The 21,444-nt window shown below is 45.1% G+C and overlaps 1 protein-coding gene across 2 annotated transcripts in view; it reads left to right on the plus strand.

Moving 5' to 3' along the window:
- The window catches only part of DOC2B (double C2 domain beta), a 210,921-nt gene that overhangs the window by 80,488 nt on the left and 108,989 nt on the right, over positions 1-21,444 (plus strand). The window contains exon 3 of one of the 2 annotated variants that reach the window (XM_060757050.2): positions 6,960-6,983. The exons of the other annotated variant lie outside the window; for it this stretch is intronic. Within the exon in view, the coding sequence (XP_060613033.2) occupies positions 6,960-6,983 (24 nt within the window). The remainder of the gene's footprint in view (positions 1-6,959; positions 6,984-21,444) is intronic. 2 annotated transcript variants of the gene reach the window in all.

Here is a 21,444-nt window from a genome sequence, read left to right on the forward strand (position 1 = left end):
AATGATGGGATTTGCAGTACCTTCACCCGATTACACTTAGGCAGAAAAAACGAAATGTAAAGATACAGAATGGGGGACACCTGGTTCGAGAGCAGTACACGTGAAAAAGATCTTGGAGTCCTTGTAACAAGTTAAACATGAGCCAACAATGTGATGTGGTGGCAAAAAAAGCCAATGGGATTTTGGCTTGTATCAAGAGGAACATAGTATATAGATCTAGGGAAGTAATGCTGCCCCTCTGTTCTGCTTTGGTTAGACCACACCTGGAATATTGTGTCCAATTCTGGGCACCACAATTCAAGAGAGGTGGAATGAACATCTGGTAGACAAAGAAGGCTGAAGAAATCCAACACCTGGCAGATACCCATGATGCTCAGGGATTTTTCAAAGCCACCAAGGTCATATACGAACCAAGAAACCATGGCATACAGCCTCTACGCTCATCCGATGGAACCAAACTTCTGAAGGACCAAAAATCAATTGCAGTACGTTGGAAAGAACACTACCAAAGCCTCCTGAATCTTAGCTCCAATGTGGCCAAAGAGGTTCTCTCACAAATCCCGCAACAAAAAAATGAGCTTGCAACACTGCGTAGTTTGGAAGAAGTCAGCAATGCCATCAGCCAACAAAAAAAAAAAATAACAAAGCCAGTGGACCTGATGGGATCCCTGCTGAAAAATTTAAAGAGGGAGGACCTGAGCTGACACACCAACTCCACAAGCTCATTGAAAAAGTGTAGGTGGACCGAGAAAATCCCAGCAGATTTCAAGGATGCCACCATCATCACCCTCTTCAAAAAAGGAAAAATTATTGAGGTAACTCCCTTCTAACCTCAGCTGGGAAAATCCTCGCAAGAATCCTTGCAAACCACCTTCTACCCCTCTCAGAAGACACCCTCCCAGATTCCCAGAATGGCTTCCGGCCCTCCAGAGGAACAGTGGACATGATCTTCACTGCACGACAGCTCCAAAAAAAATGCAGGGAACAAAATCAACCACTGTACATTAGGCTTGGGTAACCACAGAAAAAATTGGTTCTAAACTCGTTTTGTTTTTAGGGGGCCCTTGCGTTTCGTTTTTTTTGATAATTCCGAAATTTTCCTTTAAAAATTTTTGAAATTTACGAAATTTCGTAAAATTACGAATTGATTTGTTAATGGCGGACGAGATTGCGCAATATGCTAAAAAAAAACCCTCCAAATGAGACAGGGGGAACTTCTGAAGCTTCCCTCTCCCTCTGTTGTTGACTGTTGGTGTGATGAAACAAACAACAACTATAAAACTTGCACCAGACATGCGAAAATAATTACGAAATAATTACGAAATAAATTGAAAAAATTGTTTCGAATCTTTATTACTCCTCACTAGGGCTGGGCAACCACGGAAAAATTTGTTTCTAAACTCGATTCGTTTTTTGGGGTTTTTTTGTGTTTCGATATTTAAATGAATTCCGAAATTTTTCTTTAAAAAAGTTCGATATTTACGAAATTTCGTAAAATTACGAAACGAATACGAAACGAATACGAATCGATTCGTTAATGGCGGACGCGACAGCGCAATACGCTAAAAAACCTCCATATGGGACAGAGGGGATTTCTCAAGCTTCCCTCTCCCTCTGTTGTTGACTGTTGGTGTGATATTTATAATTTTTTTTCACTGATTAAACAAACAACAGCTATAAAACTTGCCCCAGACATGCGGAAATAATAAGGAAACGATTTCGAAACGATTTCGAAACGAATACGAAACGAATACGAAATGAATACAAAGCAATAACGAAACGAATTGAAAAATTCGTTTCGTTTTTTAGATGCTCCTGAATGGTTCGTTATCGCTTCGTAACAAAAAAAATAACGAATTTTTAACGAAGTACGAAATTACGAAACGAAACCACCCAGCCCTACTCCTCACACAATTCCTGCATGGCTCAATATTGGATCGTAAGCTAATTTAAAATTCGTTTCGTTTTTTAGATGCTCCTGAATGGTTCGTTATCGCTTCGTAACAAAAAAAATAACGAATTTTTAACGAATTACGAAATTACGAAACGAAACCGCCCAGCCCTACTCCTCACACAATTCCTGCATGGCTCAATATTGGATCGTAAGCTAATTTAAATACGGATTAATAACGAATTACGAAATTAACGAACGTAACCGCCCAAGCGGTTGGGGAATTCTGGGAGTTGTAGTCCAGAAAGCCGAACGTTTCCCAGTCTCTACCATTAAAGGAGTGCGAGGGAGCTGGAAGTTGCAAACTGAGAAAAACGGGATGCGGAACAGATTTGATCCGGAAAGATTCAACTCGTGTTTTTCTCCTTCACGCCTTTCTTTTTTTGAACTCAGCGAAGCTTGCCGTTTTTCAATGTCAGGTTGCGCAGAATTTAAGGCAAGCTCAAGCCGTAAACGCCAAAGCGGGCGGAGGGCATGGGGAGAGGAAGAAAGGCCCACCTTTTTGTTATTTGCAGCTCCCCTTTGGAGCGTTTAGCCTTTCAGCAGAGAGCGGTAAACACCAGAGTGGATTCTGTATTTAACATCAAAAGCAACAGGTGCAGGGGATCAGAAAGGGATATGAATCAGGCATCTTTTGATAGTGAGAAGATAAGGCGGATCAGTCATTTTCAAGGCTGGAAGTTGTGGCGGGAGGCGGGAGGGAGAAGAGATTAGCCACGATGGGAATCATGTTCGACAGGAAATCATATCTGGAGACGGCAAGAGATTAGAATATAGTCATGCAATGGAGAGGGTGCGGGGAAGGAAGACTTACGGTTTGGGGGTTTTAAAAAAAATTGAGTCCTAAACTGAGAAAAGGGACACGGTGGTGCAGGGGGTTAGACTGCAGAACTTACTGACGGTTTGAATCCAGGGTGAGCTCCCATTGTTAGCCCCAGCTTCTGCCAACCTAGCAGTTTGAAAACATGCGAATGTGAGTAGATCAGTAGGTACCACTTCAGCGGGAAGGATATTATTATTATTATTAATAATAATAATAGGGTGAATAGTATGATTAATATGATTAATAATAAATTATTATTAATTTATTCATATTTATTTCACAGTTTTCTATACCGAGCTTCTCAACCTCATTGAGGGACTCAGCCCGGTTTCCAGCCATAAAAACATATCCACTCATTAAAATATCATATATCACAATTACAAAAACAACTTTAAAAACACTATATATAAAACTACAGTGGTCAGTCGTCCTATTAAGATGGATCTACCTCAACTTCCATCCAGGGTCCTATGGTGTTGTCTCATTCATCGAAGGCCTGACTCCACAGCCACGTCTTCACCCATTTCCTAAATGTTAGGATGGATGGGGCGGTTCTGGCCTCCAGAGGGAGAGAGTTCCAGAGTCGCGGAGCCACTCTGATAATTTATTAATTTATTAATAATAATTTATTAATTTATTAATAATTATTAATAATAATTTGTATTATTATTAGAATCATAGAATCAAAGAGTTGGAAGAGACCTCATGGGCCATCCAGTCCAACCCCCTGCCAAGAAGCAGGAATATTGCATTCAAATCACCCCTGACAGATGGCCATCCAGCCTCTGTTTAAAAGCTTCTAAAGAAGGAGCCTCCACCACACTCCGCACAAGCTTGCTCCCTCCTCCCTGTGGCTTCCTCTCACTTATTTATACATGGCCATCATGTCTCCTCTCAGCCTTTTCTTCTTCAGGCTAAACACGCCCAGCTCTTTAAGCCGCTCCTCATAGGGCTTGTTCACCAGACCCTTGATCATTTTAGTCGCCCTCTTCTGGACACATTCCAGCTTGTCAATATCTCTCTTGAATTGTGGTGTCCAGAATTGTGTGGTGTGTGGAGTGAGTTCCACTGCTGAATGACTCTCACAGTCAGAAAGTTCTTCCTCATATTCAGATGGAATCTCTTTTCTTGTAGTTTGAAGCCATTGTTCCGCGTCCTAGTCTCCAGGGAAGCAGAAAACAAGCTTGCTCCCTCCTCCCTGTGGCTTCCTCTCACATATTTATACATGCTTATCATATCTCCTCTCAGCCTTCTCTTCTTCAGGCTAAACATGCCCAGCTCCTTAAGCCGCTCCTCATAGGGCTTGTTCTCCAGACCCTTGATCATTTTAGTCGCTCTCCTCTGGACACATTCCAGCTTGTCAATATCTCTCTTCAATTGTGGTGCCCAGAATTGGACACAATATTCCAGGTGTGGTCTAACCAAAGCAGAATAGAGGGGTAGCATGACTTCCCTAGATCTAGACACTAGACACAAAAGTATCATATTAATCATACTATTCACATTATTATTATTATTATTATTATTATTATTATTATTATTATTATTAGGCTGTAAGCACCTTGTTGTGACCATGAAAGGAGAAAGAACACCTTATAGGATCATTGTTTATAGCCAAACACTTATCAGCTGTCGACACCTCAAGTAACTGACTGGCACAACTTGGGGATCATGGAGGTAAACATGATCCAACAATGTAATACAGTGGCAAAAAAAGCCAATGGGATTTTGGCCTGTGTCAATAGGAGTCTAGTGTCTAGATCCAGGGAAGTCATGTTCCCCATGCTCTATTCTGCCTTGGTTAGACCACATCTGGAATACTGTGTCCAATTCTGGGCACCACAATTGAAGGGAGCTGCAATGTGACCAGAGAAAGAGGGCAATTAAAATGATCAAGGGTCTGGAGAACAAGCCCTATGAGGAGGAGCTTAAAGAGCTGGGCATGTTTAGCCATCAGAAGAGAATGCTGAGAGGAGACATGATGAATATGTATAAATATGTGAGAGAAAGTCACAGGGAGAAGATTGCAAGCTTGTTTTCTGCTGCCCTGGAGACTAGGACGCAATGGAACAATGGCTTCAAACTACAAGAAAGGAGATTCCATCTGAACATTAGGAAGAACTTCCTGACTGTGAGAGCCGTTCAGCAGTGGAACTCTCTGCCCCGGAGTGTGGTGGAGGCTCCTTCTTTGGAAGCTTTTAAGCAGAGGCTGGATGGCCATCTGTCAGGGGTGCTTTGAATGCAATTTTCCTGCTTGGCAGGGGGTTGGTCTGGATGGCCCATGAGGTCTCTTCCAACTCTATGATTCTATGATTCTATGGAGAGAAAAAGCAGGATAATAATGATAATGATAATAATAATAATAATAATAATAATAGGGCTGTTGTAAGATTTTTTGGGCTATATGGCCATGTTCTAGAGACATTCTCTCCACACGTTTCGCCTGCATCTATGGCAAGCATCCTCAGAGGTAGTGAGGTCTGTTAGAAGTAGGAAAATGGGTTTATATATCTGTGGAAGGACCAGGGTGGGACAAAGAACTCTTGTCTGTTGGAGCTAGGTGTGAATGTTTCAACTGACCACCTTGATTAGCATTTGATGGCCTGGCAGTGCCTGGGGTAATCTTTTAATAACAACAACAATAATAATAATAATAATAATAATAATAATAATAGGGTGAATAGTATGATTGATATGATTAATACTAATAATAACAACAGTGACAAATGCAAGATACTCCACTTTGGCAGGAAAAATGAAATGCAAAGATACAGAATGGGGGACAATGCCTGGCTCGAGAGCAGTACGTGTGAAAAAGATCTTGGAGTCCTCGTGGACAACAAGTTAAACATGAGCCAACAATGTGATGTGGCAGCAAAAAAAGCCAATGGGATTTTGGCCTGCATCAATAGGAGCATAGTGTCTAGATCTAGGGAAGTCATGCTACCCCTCTATTCTGCTTTGGTTAGACCACATCTGGAATATTGTGTCCAATTCTGGGCACCACAATTCAAGAGAGATATTGACAAGCTGGAATGTGTCCAGAGGAGGGCGACTACAATGATCAAGGGTCTGGAGAACAAGCCCTATGAGGAGCGGCTTAAGGAGCTGGGCATGTTTAGCCTGAAGAAGAGAAGGCTGAGAGGAGATATGATAGCCATGTATAAATATGTGAGAGGAAGCCACAGGGAGGAGGGAGCAAGCTTGTTTTCTGCTTCCTTGGAGACTAGGACGCGGAACAATGGCTTCAAACTACAAGAGAGGAGATTCCATCTGAACACGAGGAAGAACTTCCTGATTGTTAGAGCCGTTCACTAGTGGAACTCTCTGCCCCGGAGTGTGGTGGAGGCTCCTTCTTTGGAAGCTTTGAAACAGAGGCTGGATGGCCATCTGTCAGGGGTGATTTGAATGCAAAATTCCAGAATGGGGTTGGACTGGATGGCCCATGAGGTCTCTTCCAACTCTTTGATTCTATGATTCTGCTTCTCTATTTTGGTTTAATTGAATCTGAAATGTCAAGACGGGGGATTCTCATGCGTTTCCGGAGGCCATGTGTGTGTCAGGTTGTGTTCCTCCGCTCCGGGTCCCCTTTCTGCAGCGGCTGCCTTTATCTTGCCCTTTCCTTCCCAACCTCCCCTTCCCCACTTTTCATTTAGTCCGCTCTTCCTATTTGTTAGCCCATTTGTCGAATCGTAAAGGGAAAAGTGCAAAGCTGAACGAACCTATTAAAAATAGCCGGGTCGTGGGCAGCGGAGCGAGGCGAGACTCAGCTATAAAGAGGCCATTGCTCCGTTCCCTTTGTGAAAAGAGACTAATGAGGGTGGTCAGTCTCACCAAAGAAGGACACAGCCCTGCCAACCCTAACCGACCACATTAAATTACCAAAAAAAATCAAATTACCAACTGTGTGGGTCTGGTGGAAGCTGTAGTCATGTGCACAGATATAGATTCCATAACATAGAGTGGAGCTGTAATCCCGAAATGTGAAAAGGCATTGTTGCATTGTTATAGCCTAGCATGTTGTCAACTCATTGCCACCTATGTGATCACCTCTTTGCCTCCATTCTCATTCTTCATTCATATATTCTCTCTTTTTGTGTCCCCCTTCCTTCCCATTTCCCCACCCCTCCTTCTCCATTGAACCGTATTCATTTCATACTATTCATCGATCGGGGGGGAAATCAGGTGCCAAAACCTCACTACAGAAAGGTAAGGCCATTGCAGTGCTGCTTATTGTTGTATCTAGCTAGACATAGGCCGATCTTAGATTGTTGCTTGTTTGTTATTGATTTGATTCCGTATTTATTATGTTGTGATAGAGGCAGATTGTTACACAGGAGCGGATTGTTGGGCAGAGCATTAGGAAGAACGTTCTGACTGTGAGAGCCGTTCAGCAGCGGAACTCTCTGCCCTGAAGTGTGGTAGAGGCTCCTTCTTTGGAGACTTTTAAATAGAGGCTGGATGGCCATCTGTCAGGAGTGCTTTGAATGCAATATTCCTGCTTCTTGGCAGAATGGGGTTGGACTGGATGGCCCATGAGGTCTCTTCCAACTCTAGGATTCTATGATTCCATGAGCATACGTCAACTCCATTGGCTGCCGGTGTTGCAACCCAGAGCAGGAACTGGACCCTCAGACAACAATCCACCACACTTGACTTCAGGAAAACAATCCTTTTTTACTGATGAAAGATGAATACATAATAGAAGAAATATGCAAAGGTAAAAAGTCACAGTAAAAATCAGGAATAAGAAAGGTCCACAAAGATCATGAAATCCACAGAAAAACTGCTGAATCCTGAAACCCGTTAGCAATCCACTAACCGTACTAGGAACAACTAGAAAACCTCCGAGGAACAAGGCCACTTGAATCAGGAAACCTGGAAAAGCTTGCACATGAATCTGGAACGATGCCTGGTCTGAAGCTGCATTCAGGTCAGGCATATTTAAGGCTGAGAAATCTATTGCGAGACACGCCTGAAGATTTTGTTTGCATTTCTTTCAATCTGGCTGACCTACGTAAACTCTGTGCTTCACCCCGGCTCTGCCAAATCTGCCCCCGCTTATCCTCATTAGGGAGACCAGGTATCAGATTCTCTGGAGAACTAAGACTGGGAGGAAAAGGGAGTGAAACATCTCCGCTCGTGGGAATTCTGACTTTCACTTTCTAAGGCTGTAGGATTTTTACTACTCAAACCATCATCATCTAAATTGGCCTCAGAATTCACATTGACATCTACATTGGCATCAGGAAATACAATCAGAGAATCAGGTTCAGGTTAACACACAGGCTGAATCCCAAGAGCCGGTCCATTTCTGAGCACAATTCAAAGTGCTGGTTGTGACCTATAAAGCCCTATACGACTCCTACCCAGCTTACTTGTCCGAACGTACCTCCCTCAACGTTCCACCTCGTAGTTTAAGATCTGCCGGGGAGGCCCTGTTCTCCTTCCCACCAGCTTCGCAAACGTGGCTGGTGGGGACGAGGGACAGGGCCTTCTCGGTGGTGAACCCCACCTGTGGAATTCACTCCCCAGCGAAATTAGATCGGCGTCCTCCTGCCTTTCTTTCAGAAGAAAACTGAAGATGTGGTTGTGGAACCAGGCTTTTGGCTAATGGATATAATGGCACCTGAACAATGAATTGGACCAGATGTGGTGACTCAGCTGGAATCCCAGAGTGATAGTGTCAATGATTCTGATGGGGATGATGGGATTCAGATTCACAATCAGATGCAAAGCAATGATGTCCCTGCATTAGACGAAGAAGACCAGGAACAGGGGGCAGAAGTTCAGTTGTTTCCCACAGCAAGGGATGACACTGGGGATAGTGGAACTACTAAGAGCCAGGTGTAGGATTCAGAAAGGGAGGACAGTTCTCAGCCGGATAGTTCCCAGCCAGATAATGAGGGAAAAAGCACTAACGAGGGAATTGACCTTGATGAAGCCGGAGGTTTAGATCAGGCTGATCGGTTGGAATTTAAGGTTAGAAGGAGTGTCGGAATATCTAGCAGTCTTATCAGCAGAGGCAAAACATAAACTTGCTGTGTTGCATACAAAATCAAACAGTGCAATAAAGTTACATCGTCCTTGTAAGTAACACAGAATAAGGCTTCTTCATCTTCATTCAAATGAGAGAGCAAAACATAAACCTTGAGTAAATAGCTATTCCACCATAGCAAAGAGCATCGCTGTTAGAGCATAGCAGCATTACAGCATACTGCTTCTCCAAACTGTATTCTAAAATCCATACAGTTATACCCCACCAGGTGTGGCCCAAACATGCTGGCTGACCTACATTATCAGCTGCACATAATTAACATCATAAGAGGTTTTTTTTAACACACACATTTGATCCTGTTACGACTTACTGTAACACCTGTTGTTGTTGCTCTTGTTGTTGTTGTTGTATTAATGTGTTCTTTTCCATCTGTGTCCTCGGCATCTCTCTCTTACCTTATTTATCTCATTTGACTTTGCATGTTTGGATAACTGGAACATAAACATAAACCTTGAGTAAATAGCTATTCCACCATAACAAAGAGCATCGCTGTTTGAGCATAGCAACATTACAGCATACTGCTTCTCCAAACTGTATTGTAAAATCCATACAGTTATACCCCACCAGGTGTGGCCCAAACATACTGGCTGACCTACATTATCAGCTGCACATAATTAACATCATAAGGGTTTTTTTTTAACATACACATTTGATCCTGCTACGACTTACTGTAACACCTGCTACTGTTGTTGTTGTAGTTGTATTAATGTGTTCTTTTCCATCTGCGTTCTCGGCACCTCTCTCCTACCTTATTTATCTCATTTGACTTTGCATGTTTGGATAACCGGAACATAAACATAAACCTTGAGTAAATAGCTATTCCACCATAGCAAAGAGCATCGCTGTTAGAGCATAGCAGCATTACAGCATATTGTATCTCCTTCAGACAGCATATTGCTTCTCCAAACTGTTTAAAAGCCTCCAAAGAAGGAGCCTCCACCACATTCCCGGGGCAGAGAGTTCCACTACTGAACATAGAATCCATACAGTTATACGCCATTGGGTATGGCTCAAACATGCCCGCTGACCTACATTACCAGCTGCACAAAATAATTAACATCATAAGGTTTTTCTTTAACACACACGCTTGATCCTGCTATGACGTACTGTAACACAGATCAGCTGTACCTAGGATTTATTCAAAGCACCCCCAACAGATAGCCATCCGGCTCTGTTTAAAAGTCTCCAAAGAAGGAGCTTCCACCACACTCTGGGGCAGAGAGTTCCACTGCTGAACATAGAATCCATACAGTTATACCCCACCGGGTGTGGCTCAAACATTCTGGTTGACCTACATTACCAGCTGCACATAATAATTAACATCATAAGGTTTTTCTTTAACACACACACACACATGATCCTGCTATGACTTACTGTAACACAGATTAGCTGTACCCAGGATTTATTGTGGGCTATATACTTACTATACAGTGGGGGGAGGGGGGGAGTATTTAGTCAGATCCCAATTGTACAAGTTCTCTTACTTAGAAAGATGTGAGAGGCCTGTAATTGACATCCTAGGTAGACCTCAACTATGAGAGACATCATCATCATCATCATCATCACCATCATCATCATATTTAATTACTTATTAATCGTCCTCCATCCGAGAATGCTGTAGGCGATTTACAGCTAAATTGTAACATGAGAAAAACACATTCAGAAAATCACATTGTCTGATTTTTATCGAATTTATTTGCCAATTATGGTGGAAAATAAGTATTTGGTCACCTACAAACAAGCAAGATTTCTGGGTCTCCCAGACAGGCTCCTCTGTCCTCCACTCATGACCTCTCGTAATGGCACCTCTTTGAACTGGTTCTCAGTCTAAAAGATCCCTGTCCACAACCTCAAGAAGTCCCACTCCAAACTGCATTCTGGTGAAGGCCAAAGAGCAGTCGAAGGACACCAGAACCAAAATGGTCGCCCTGCACCAGACTGGGAAGACTGAATCTGCAATAGGCAAGCAACTTGGTGTGAAGAAATCAATGGTGGGAGCAATCAATAGAAAATGGAAGAGATCCAAGACCACGGAGAACCACCCTCGATCTGGGGCTCCACGCAAGATCTCACTCCGCCCGTGGAGTCTAAAAGATGATCACATATAAATATGTAAAGTCATAGGGAGGAGGGAGCAAACTTGTTTTCTGCTGCTCTGGAGACTAGGACGCAATGGAACAATGGCTTCAAACTACAAGAAAGGAAAATCCATCTGAACATTAGGAAGAACTTCCTCACTGTGAGAGCCGTTCAGCAGTGGAACTCTCTGCCCCGGAGTGTGGTGGAGGCTCCTTCTTTTGGGGCTTTTAAGCAGAGGGTAGATGGCCATCTGTCGGGGGTGCTTTGAATGCAATTTTCCTGCTTTTTGGCATGGACTGGATGGCCCATGAGATCTCTTCCAACTCTATGATTCTATGACACAGGGTGGATTACAGTACACATATATGGCAAACATTCAATGCTGTTAATACAATGAACAGAGACAGACAGTATATAAACAAAGATAAAGGCTTCCCATCTTTTTCCATCTCTGGCATCTGGAGGCTGTGCTCGACTCCAGCCACCGGGGTTCTGTGGCTCCATCTTCCATGCCGAGGAGCTTTGTTGTGCTTAGACGTTCTCCTGATTGAATCGCTGGCATGTCCACATGGCCAACTTTTTCTAGGTGAGCAGAAGCTGGGCTGACAGTTGGGCGCTCACCCCAACCCGGGCTTGAACTGCCGACCTTTCGATCAGCAATATTTTCAGCAGCTGGTGTTTTAACCCACTGTGCTAAAGCCCGGCCCTGCTAAAAAGGCACCTAGAACTCCCTGTTGGAAAACTATCTACTGACATTACTGTTTTTGAACTGCTAGATGAGCAGAAGCTGGGCTGACAGTTGGGCACTCACCCCAACCCAGGCTTGAACTGCCAACCTTTTGATCAGCAAGATTTTCTGCAGCTGGCGGTTTAACCTGCTGTGCTAAAGCCTGGCCCTGCTAAAGAGGCACCTAGACCTCCCTGTTGGAAAACTATTTATCTACTCACATTACTGTTTTTGAACTGGTAGGTGAGCAGAAGCTGGGCTGACAGTTGGAAGCTCACCCCAACCCGGGCTTGACCTGTCAACCTTTCGATTGGCAATATTTTCTGCAGCGGCGGTTTAACCCACTGTGCTAAAGCCTGGCCCTGCTAAAAAAAGCACCTAGACCCCCCTGTTGGAAAACTATTTATCTACTCACATGTTTTTGAACTGGTAGGTGAGCAAGAGCTGGGCTAACAGTTGGGAGCTCACCCCAACCCGGGCTTGAACTGCCAACCTTTTGATCAGCAAGATTTTCTGCAGCTGGCGGTTTAACCTGCTGTGCTAAAGCCCAGCCCTGCTAAAGAGGCACCTAGACCTTCCTGTTGGGAAACTATTTATCTACTCACATTACTGTTTTTGAACTGGTAGGTGAGCAGAAGCTGGGCTGACAGTTGGGAGCTCACCCCAACCTGGGCTTGACCTGTCAACCTTTCGATTGGCAATATTTTCTGCAGCGGCGGTTTAACCCACTGTGCTAAAGCCTGGCCCTGCTAAAGAGGCACCTAGACCTCCCTGTTGGAAAACTATTTATCTACTCACATTACTATTTTTGAACTGGTATCTGAGCAGAAGCTGGGCTGACAGTTGGGCGCTCACCCCAACCCGGGCTTGACCTGTCAACCTTTCGATTGGCAATATTTTCTGCAGCGGCGGTTTAACCCACTGTGCTAAAGCCTGGCCCTGCTAAAGAGGCACCTAGACCTCCCTGTTGGAAAACTATTTATCTACTCACATTACTATTTTTGAACTGGTATCTGAGCAGAAGCTGGGCTGACAGTTGGGCGCTCACCCCAACCCGGGCTTGACCTGTCAACCTTTCGATTGGCAATATTTTCTGCAGCGGCGGTTTAACCCACTGTGCTAAAGCCTGGCCCTGCTAAAGAGGCACCTAGACCTCCCTGTTGGAAAACTATTTATCTACTCACATTACTATTTTTGAACTGGTATCTGAGCAGAAGCTGGGCTGACAGTTGGGCGCTCACCCCAACCCGGGCTTGACCTGTCAACCTTTCGATTGGCAATATTTTCTGCAGCGGCGGTTTAACCCACTGTGCTAAAGCCTGGCCCTGCTAAAGAGGCACCTAGACCTCCCTGTTGGAAAACTATTTATCTACTCACATTACTATTTTTGAACTGGTATCTGAGCAGAAGCTGGGCTGACAGTTGGGCGCTCACCCCAACCCGGGCTTGACCTGTCAACCTTTCGATTGGCAATATTTTCTGCAGCGGCGGTTTAACCCACTGTGCTAAAGCCTGGCCCTGCTAAAAAAGTACCTAGACCCCCCTGTTGGAAAACTATTTATCTACTCACATGTTTTTGAACTGGTAGGTGAGCAAGAGCTGGGCTAACAGTTGGGAGCTCACCCCAACCCGGGCTTGAACTGCCAACCTTTTGATCAGCAAGATTTTCTGCAGCTGGCGGTTTAACCTGCTGTGCTAAAGCCCAGCCCTGCTAAAGAGGCACCTAGACCTTCCTGTTGGGAAACTATTTATCTACTCACATTACTGTTTTTGAACTGGTAGGTGAGCAGAAGCTGGGCTGACAGTTGGGAGCTCACCCCAACTGTCGACCTTTAGATCGGCAAGATTTTCTGCAGCAGCGGTTTAACCTGCTGTGCTAAAGCCCAACTCCAGCATCCTTTGGCATTGGAGAGGGGAAAGAAAAGGATGACAAACCCCAAGTTTGGAAAATATTGCTCATCAGTTTAAGTGGTCATCGAAAAGATATCATTGGGGGGAAAATCTCCCGGCCACCCCTCTTGTCACCTGTCTCTTGCTTTCTGCACATGTTTATTGCAGCCGATATCTGGAACAGAATGAGAAAGACTTTCTGGTATTGGAGAGGCAGAGTGAGGGCGTTACTGTGCATTATGAACGTTATCTATTTCTGCACCAGTGGAACAAAACAAACTGCTTCTCAAAACCATCAAGGTCAAAAGGAGGGCTAACGAGAGAGGGCCAACCTTTCAATCAGCAAGATTTTCTGCAGCTGGCGGTTTAACCCACCGTGCTAAAGCCCGGCCCTGCTAAAAAGGCACCTAGACCTCCCTGTTGGAAAACTATTTATCTACTCACATGTTTTTGAACTGGTAGGTGAGCAAGAGCTGGGCTGATAGTTGAGAGCTCACCCTGACCCAGGCTTGAACTGCCAACCTTTCGATCAGCAAAATGTTCTGCAGCTAGCCGCTTAACCCGCTGTGCTAAAGCCCGGCCCATTACTAAGCTGAGGCTGTCATACTTTGGGCACAGCATGACATTAGAAAAGATCAGAATGCTTCATCAAACTGCCCGAAAAGAGAGGACTCTCTTCTCCACTTCTTTCTCTTGTCCTCCTCCTCCTCCTCGCCTTCTTCTTCCTCCATCTTTATCCTCTTCTTCCTTCTCCATCCTCCTCTTCGTCCTCATTCTCCTTCTCCTTTCTCTACTTCTTGGAAATTGGTGCAACTTGGATGTACCGGGGAGAGGAGTCAATCCAGGCCGATCCGTCTGCCGCACTTGATATATCCTCAGGCTAACACCTCTTGCTTGGATGCCTCACATTTTGAAAGCCTTTCAATATTTCAGCAGTGTCTGGGAAGGTTTCGTTCGCAGGTTCTCTCTCTCTCTTTCCTGTCTCTCTTCTCCTTTTGATCTCTCTTGGCTTTATTTTAATCTCCCTCCGATTAATATTGGCCCGGGGAAGAGAAGGACTTCCTATGCTCCAAAGAGCTCGAATGTCATTGGTGCTCAAGAGCTTAGGGGGCATGTGGGCAGCCATGCAAAACCAGGCATGACGGAGTGGCTCAGTTGAGGATCCAAAAGGGCCCAGCTCGAATCCCAAAGCATGAGCATCCTCCTCCATCCCTTTGACTCTTTGACTCACAAGTTTGGAAAGAACTAGGTTGCTGTAACTTTCCCAGGCTATATGGCCATGTTCCAGAAGCATTCTCTCCTGACATTTTGCCCACATCTATGGGAGGCATCCTCAGAGGTTGGTATCAGTTATTTGGCCTCAGAGCCACAGCTAGGAGGCACAGAACAAAGGAAGTGCGTAGCCTTCAGTCAACCTCAAAGCCTTGAAGTGGCACATTTATTTGTTGCTATCTATAAACTACTAGCTTAGGGACCCAGCAGTGCCCGGGTAATTTGAGAAAGGCATTGTGTGCCAGGGTTGGGCTTTATCAGTTATTTATGTGGCTCGCAGCACTCTCAGGAACTTAGTGTAGGTACTGAGAGTCCCATCGTCCATGGTCCATCCTCCTCCAAACAGCACCAGAATGTAAAGTGGGTCATGGGGGCTCTGTGTGCCACGTTTGGTCTTGATCAGTCATTGGATGAGGTTCGCAGTGGTGTAGGGAATTGAGTGAAGGTACTTCAAGTCCCATCGTCCATGGTCCATCCTCCTCCAAACAGTACCAGGATGTAGAGTGGATCATGGGGGCTCTGTGTGCCAAGTTTGGTCTTGATCAGTTATTGGATGAGGTTTGCAATGGTGTAGGGAAGTGAGTGAAGGTACTTCAAGTCCCATCATCTGTGGTTCATCCTCCTCCAAACCACACCAGGATGTCATGGAAGCTCTGTGTGCCAAGTTTGGTCTTGATCAGTCATTGGATTAGTGTCGCAGCGGTCTCAGGAAGCAAGTGGAGGTACTTCAAGTCCCATCATCCATGGCTCACCATTCTCCAAACAGCAGTAAGATGTAGAGTGGGTCATGGGGGGCTCTTTGTGCCAAGTTTGGTCTTGATCAGTCATTGGATGAGTGTTGCAGCGGTCTCAGGAAGCGAGTGAAGGTACTTCAAGTCCCATCATCCATGGCCCAAACAGCAGTAAGATGTAGAGTGGGTCATGGGGGCTCTGTGTACCAAGTTTGGTCTTTATTGGACATTGTTGGGGGCCACAGTGGTCTGTGGGAACGGAAAGGTTTGAAAGTACTACAAATCCCATAATCCTTTGTCCGTCCTCCCCCAAACCTCACCAGGACATAAAGGGGGTTATGGGGGTTATGTGTGGCAAGTTTGGTCCAGGTCCATCACCCGTGCTGGTCACAGTGGCCTGTGAAAGTGGCAGCCAGTCAGAAAGCTGCCACATACACCGTCCTCCCTCCGCATACAAACACTTACTTTTATTATATACATAGATAGATAGATAGATAGATAGATAGATAGATATTTTATTATATACATAGATATAAAAACCAACAAAATCTATGTACAAGAAAAGTTACAGACGTGTCTTGCCTGTTCTCCGGACATCGCTGGAAGACGCTCAGCACATGCTTATCTGATTTCATGTCACTGGAATGTGTCCAAAGTTACGCTCTAGGCATTAAATCCCTACTCTGTGCACTCAACCCATTGCATAGCATTACATAGCATTATATTCTACATCAAACACACAGAGTGTAAACTATAAGCAATATTTCCTCCTAGTTAAAAACAACAGTACTGACAGTTTAGAGGTTCAATGTCTGAGGATGCCTGCCATAGATGTTGGTGAAATGTCAGGAGAGAATGCTTCTGGAACTTTATTTATTTATTTACAGTATTTATATTCTGCCCTTCTCACGCCGCAGGGGACTCACAATGCACATATACATGGCAAACATTCAATGCCATAGACACACAACATATATAGAGACACACACAGAGAGAACTTTCCAGCTTTATGAGGACATGCTTTCAATTCTGGCCACCGGGGGAGCTGTTGCTTCAACATCCACTTGTGACACCAATAGAGTACTTCCTCATTCCTTTGCATGCTGCTGGAGAGTTTTATGGCATCGTAAATTAGTTAAATTAGCCTCCCCGCATAAGCAGTACCTAAATTTCCTACTTGTCTTTCAGGCTGCAAATGTCGACAGCAAGCTAGACAAATGGTTGGGAGCTTACTCCGACCCAGGCTGGCTCCGAACTCAGGACTTTTCAGTCAGTAGTGACTTTAGTGCGGCTGATTCCTAACTACCCGGCCATACAACCCAGAAAACGTACAGCAACCCAGTGATTCTGGCCATGAAAGCCTTCGACAATACATTGGAAAGAATTGCTTGCCCATCTGTGTAGGATAAATAATATTTTGTGGATTTTATGGGACAGACTTTTCCCCCACTTCTGTGCTGAATCAGGGATGGGAAAACAGAAAAATGGGATCGGAATCAGGAAACTATGACCGGGAAAGTCTTTCTGTCTGTTAAATCTATCCAGAACATGAAATTCAAATCCATCAGCAATGCAACAGGCCTGTTTTGCCCATCACACCCATGTTGAGCCTGAAAAGAGAAAGGCTCATGGAAGAATACGAGGGTTGGATGAAAAGTAATGCCTCCACCTTCGTAATTCCTCAACAGATGGCAGTACTGGTATGTGGCGGGTACTGGCTTGTTCAGTAGACTCTCCTCTACAGTCCCATTTTGGCGGGATGCCTTAGCATTGAACGGTTGTGTTGTCAAAGTGTGAAGTATGGAACCCTGTGTAGACAGTCGGTCAATGCGACTTAAGCAACGTGCAGTCATTGAATTCTTGACAGCAGAAGGTGTCACCCCAAAGGAGATTCATCAGAGAATGCAAGCTGTTTATGGTGACTGTGTTGATGTGAGTATTGTGCGTCGTTGGGCGAGTAAGTTTAAAGATGTTGAGGTGGGAACATCTAACTTGCGTAACAAAGAGTTGGACGTCCTGTGACAGCAACCACCGAGTTTCACGAGCAAAAGGTTGACAGATTGATTCAGGACAATTGTCGTATCAACACGGAGAGAAATTTCAAGCATAATCTGCATTTCACAAGAATGTGTGGGTCACATTATTGCTTTGCTTGGCTATCGGGAGATCTGTGCACGATGGGTACCCAGGATGCTGACGCCTGAAATGAAAGTGCACAGACTTGAAACTTCAGAGACTGGATCTCACCACGGTACAACATCCTCCATAAAGTCCAGATTTAGCACTGTCTAAGAGTTAAAGATGTTGAGGTGGGAACATCTGACTTGCATGACAAACAAAGAGTTGGACGTCCTGTGACAGCAACCACCGAGTTTCACAAGCAAAAGGTTGACAGATTGATTCAGGATGATCGTCGTATCACTCAGAGAGAAATTTCAAACATAATCAGCATTTCACAAGAGCGTGTGGGTCACATGATTGCTTTGCTTGGCTATCGGAATATCTGTGCATGATGGATACCCAGTATGAGAGAACGGTGAGACGCTGGTTGCGGAAACAGAGTGTCGACTTCTTCCGTGACGGCTTCAGAAAACTTGTTCACCGTTGGCAGAAATGTATCCAATTGTCTGGTGATTGTGTGGATTGCTTTGCTTGGCTATCGGAAGATCTGTGCACGATGGGTACCCAGGATGCTGACGCCTGAAATGAAAGCACACTGCGAGAACTGCAAGACGCTGGTTGTAGAAACAGAGTGTTGACTTCTTCTGTGACAGCTTCAGAAAACTTGTTCATCGCTGGCATAAATGGCAGAAATGTATCTGTGCACGATGGGTACCCAGGATGCTGACACCTGAAATGAAAGCGCACAGACTTGAAACTTCAGAGACTGGATCTCACCATCATATGACATCCTCCATACAGTCCAGATTTAGCACTGTCTGACTTCCATCTGTTCCCGATAATGAAAGATCTGCAGGGACATGATTATGCTTCTGATGAAGATGTTGAGAGAACTGTGAGACGCTGGTTGCAGAAACAGAGTGTCGACTTCTTCTGTGACGGCTTCAGAAAATTTGTTCACCATTGGCAGAAATGTATCCAATTGTCTGGTGATTATGTGGAAAAGTGAAGATCTGTGCACAATGGGTACCCAGGATGCTGACGCCTGAAATGAAAGCGCACAGACTTGAAACTTCAGAGACTGGATCTCACCACCGTACGGCATCCTCCATACAGTCCAGATTTGGCATCATCTGACTTCCATCTGTTCCCGATAATGAATGATCTGCGGGGACGTCATTATGCTTCTGATGAAGACGTTGAGGAACTGTGAGACGCCGGTTGCGGAAACAGAGTGTCGACTTCTTCCGTGACGGCTTCAGAAAACTTGTTCATCGTTGGCAGAAATGTATCCAATTGTGTGGTGACTATGTGGAAAAGTGAAGATTATTTTTGTGTTTGATTTATTAAAATATTCGCATTCAAAGCAAAGTAACGAAGGTTGAGGCATTGCTTTTCATTCAACCCTCGTAGATGTGAGGCTGCTACCACTCTGCCTTTGATCCTCTTTGAATCCGTCATGCGGACGGTTTCGTCAACGCGGAGGAATGATGATACACCGGCTGCGTCAACTCCTTTTTCCGTAATAGGATTCTGCCTCCGTATCGCTCCTTCACAGGGTAGGATTTGCACACTTTGTGTTCCCTGAGGGATTCAGCTGCGTTGCTGCAAGGTCTGGAGGAATATGAAAATAAATGGTGCCTTGCATCTGAGAGGCGCTCCTCCTCCTGGTTCCCTTTAGCTCTGTTTTGAAGCTCTGGGATGAGAAAGGGAGACTGGGACCGGCTACAAAACGTGGCAGCATGGCCACCCAGCCTCTGTGTCAACCTCCAGAAGACACGCCTATCAATGCAGGCTAGAGTTCCATTGGCTTTGCACTGTTGGTTCATGTTTGGCTCATGCAACCCTCATCCAATGACCAATACAGACCAAACTTGGCACACAGAGCCCCCATGACTCCCTCTATATCCCAGGGCAGTTTGGAGCTGGATGGACCATGGATGATGGGACTTGCAGTACCTTCACTCACTTCCTGAGATAACTGCGACCCTCACCAATAACTGATAAAGACCAAACCTGGCATACAGAGCCCCCATGACCCGCTCTACATCCTGGTGCAGTTTAGAGGAGGGCAGACCATGGATGATGGGACTTGCAGTACTTTCACTCACTTCCTGAGATACCTGCGACCCTCACCAATAACTGATCAAGACCAAACCTGGCATACAGAGCCCACATGACCCGCTCTACATCCTGGTGCAGTCTAGAGGAGGGCAGACCATTGATGATGGGACTTGAAATACTTTCACTCACTTCCTGAGATAACTGCAACCCTCACCAATAACTGATCAAGACCAAACCTGGCACAGAGAGCCCCCATGGCCCACTCTATATCCTGTTGCAGTTTAGAAGTGGGTGGACCATGGATGATGGAACTTGCAGTACTTTCACTCACTTCTTGAGACTACTCCAACCCACACCAATGACTAATCAACAGCAAACTTTGTACACAGAGCCCCCATGACAACCTCTACATCCCAGTGTGGTTCAGAGCTGGATGGACCATGGATGATGGGACTTACAGTACCTTCACTCACTTCCTGAGATCACTGCGACCATCACCAATAACTGATCATGACCAAATTTGGCACATAGAGCCCCCATGACCCACTCTACATCCCTTTGTGGTTTGGGGCAGAATGGACCACTGTTGATGGGAATTGCAGTACCTTCATCCGATTTGCTTCCCACAGAACACTGTGGACCCCAGAATCACAGACCAGGACCAAACTTACCACACAGATGCCCCATGACCCACTTTATGTCGTGGTGCAGTTTGGGGGATGATGAACTATGCATGATGGGAGATGCAGTACCATTACTAATTTCCTGACAACACTGCGAAGTCCAGTAATAATGGATCAGTACCAAGCTTGGCACACAAAGTACCCATGACCCACACTACAACCTGGTGCAGTTTTTAGTTGAATGGACCAATGATGGACTTACAATACCTTCACTCACTTCCTGATATCACTGTGACCCTCACCAATGACTGATCAAGACTAAACTTGGCACACAGAGCCCCCAGAGCCCCACTCTACATCCTGGTGCGTTTTAGAGGAGGGTGGCACAGGGACTTGCAGTACTTTCAGTACTTTCACTCACTTCCTGAGACCCTCACCAATGACTGATCAAGACCAAACTTGGCACACAGAGCCCCTATGACCCACCCTACATCCTGGTGCAGTTTGGAGGAGGATGGACCATGCACAATAGGACTTACATATGGGAGCTATAGTTCACCTGCATCCACTGAACCCAGCTGACATTGGACTACACTTGGAGCACATGCAAATAATGCCTTTTTTCAAATAACCTGGGCACCACCAGGTCCCCAAGCTAGATCCCTTTCACACACTATCAACTTGGATTGATCTTGGAAGGGTTTATCTGAAATACAACACCGTCTGAGCTCTGCAAGTGCAGCATTTTTCTGAATGAAGCAGAGAATGTTTGAGGAGTGGGACATCCGTAGGGATACCAAGGTGCTTGTTTATAAAGCTATTGTCCTCCAAACCCTGCTATACGCATGCAAAACGTGGACTGTCTACAGATGTCACATGCAACTTCTGGAACGATTCCATCAGCGTTGTGTCTGAAAAATCCTGCAAATCTCTTGGGAAGACAAGTGGACAAATATCAGCGTGCTGGAAGAAGCAAAGACCATTAGCACTGAAGTGATGGTCCTCCACCATCAACTCTGCTGGACCAGCCACATTGACCAGATGCCCGACTACCGTCTCCCAAAGCAGTTGCTCTACTGGCTGGCTGTATTCCCCCAACAAAACC

This window comes from Anolis sagrei, chromosome 11 (assembly GCF_037176765.1).
Source record: "Anolis sagrei isolate rAnoSag1 chromosome 11, rAnoSag1.mat, whole genome shotgun sequence".
NCBI lineage: Eukaryota > Metazoa > Chordata > Lepidosauria > Squamata > Dactyloidae > Anolis > Anolis sagrei.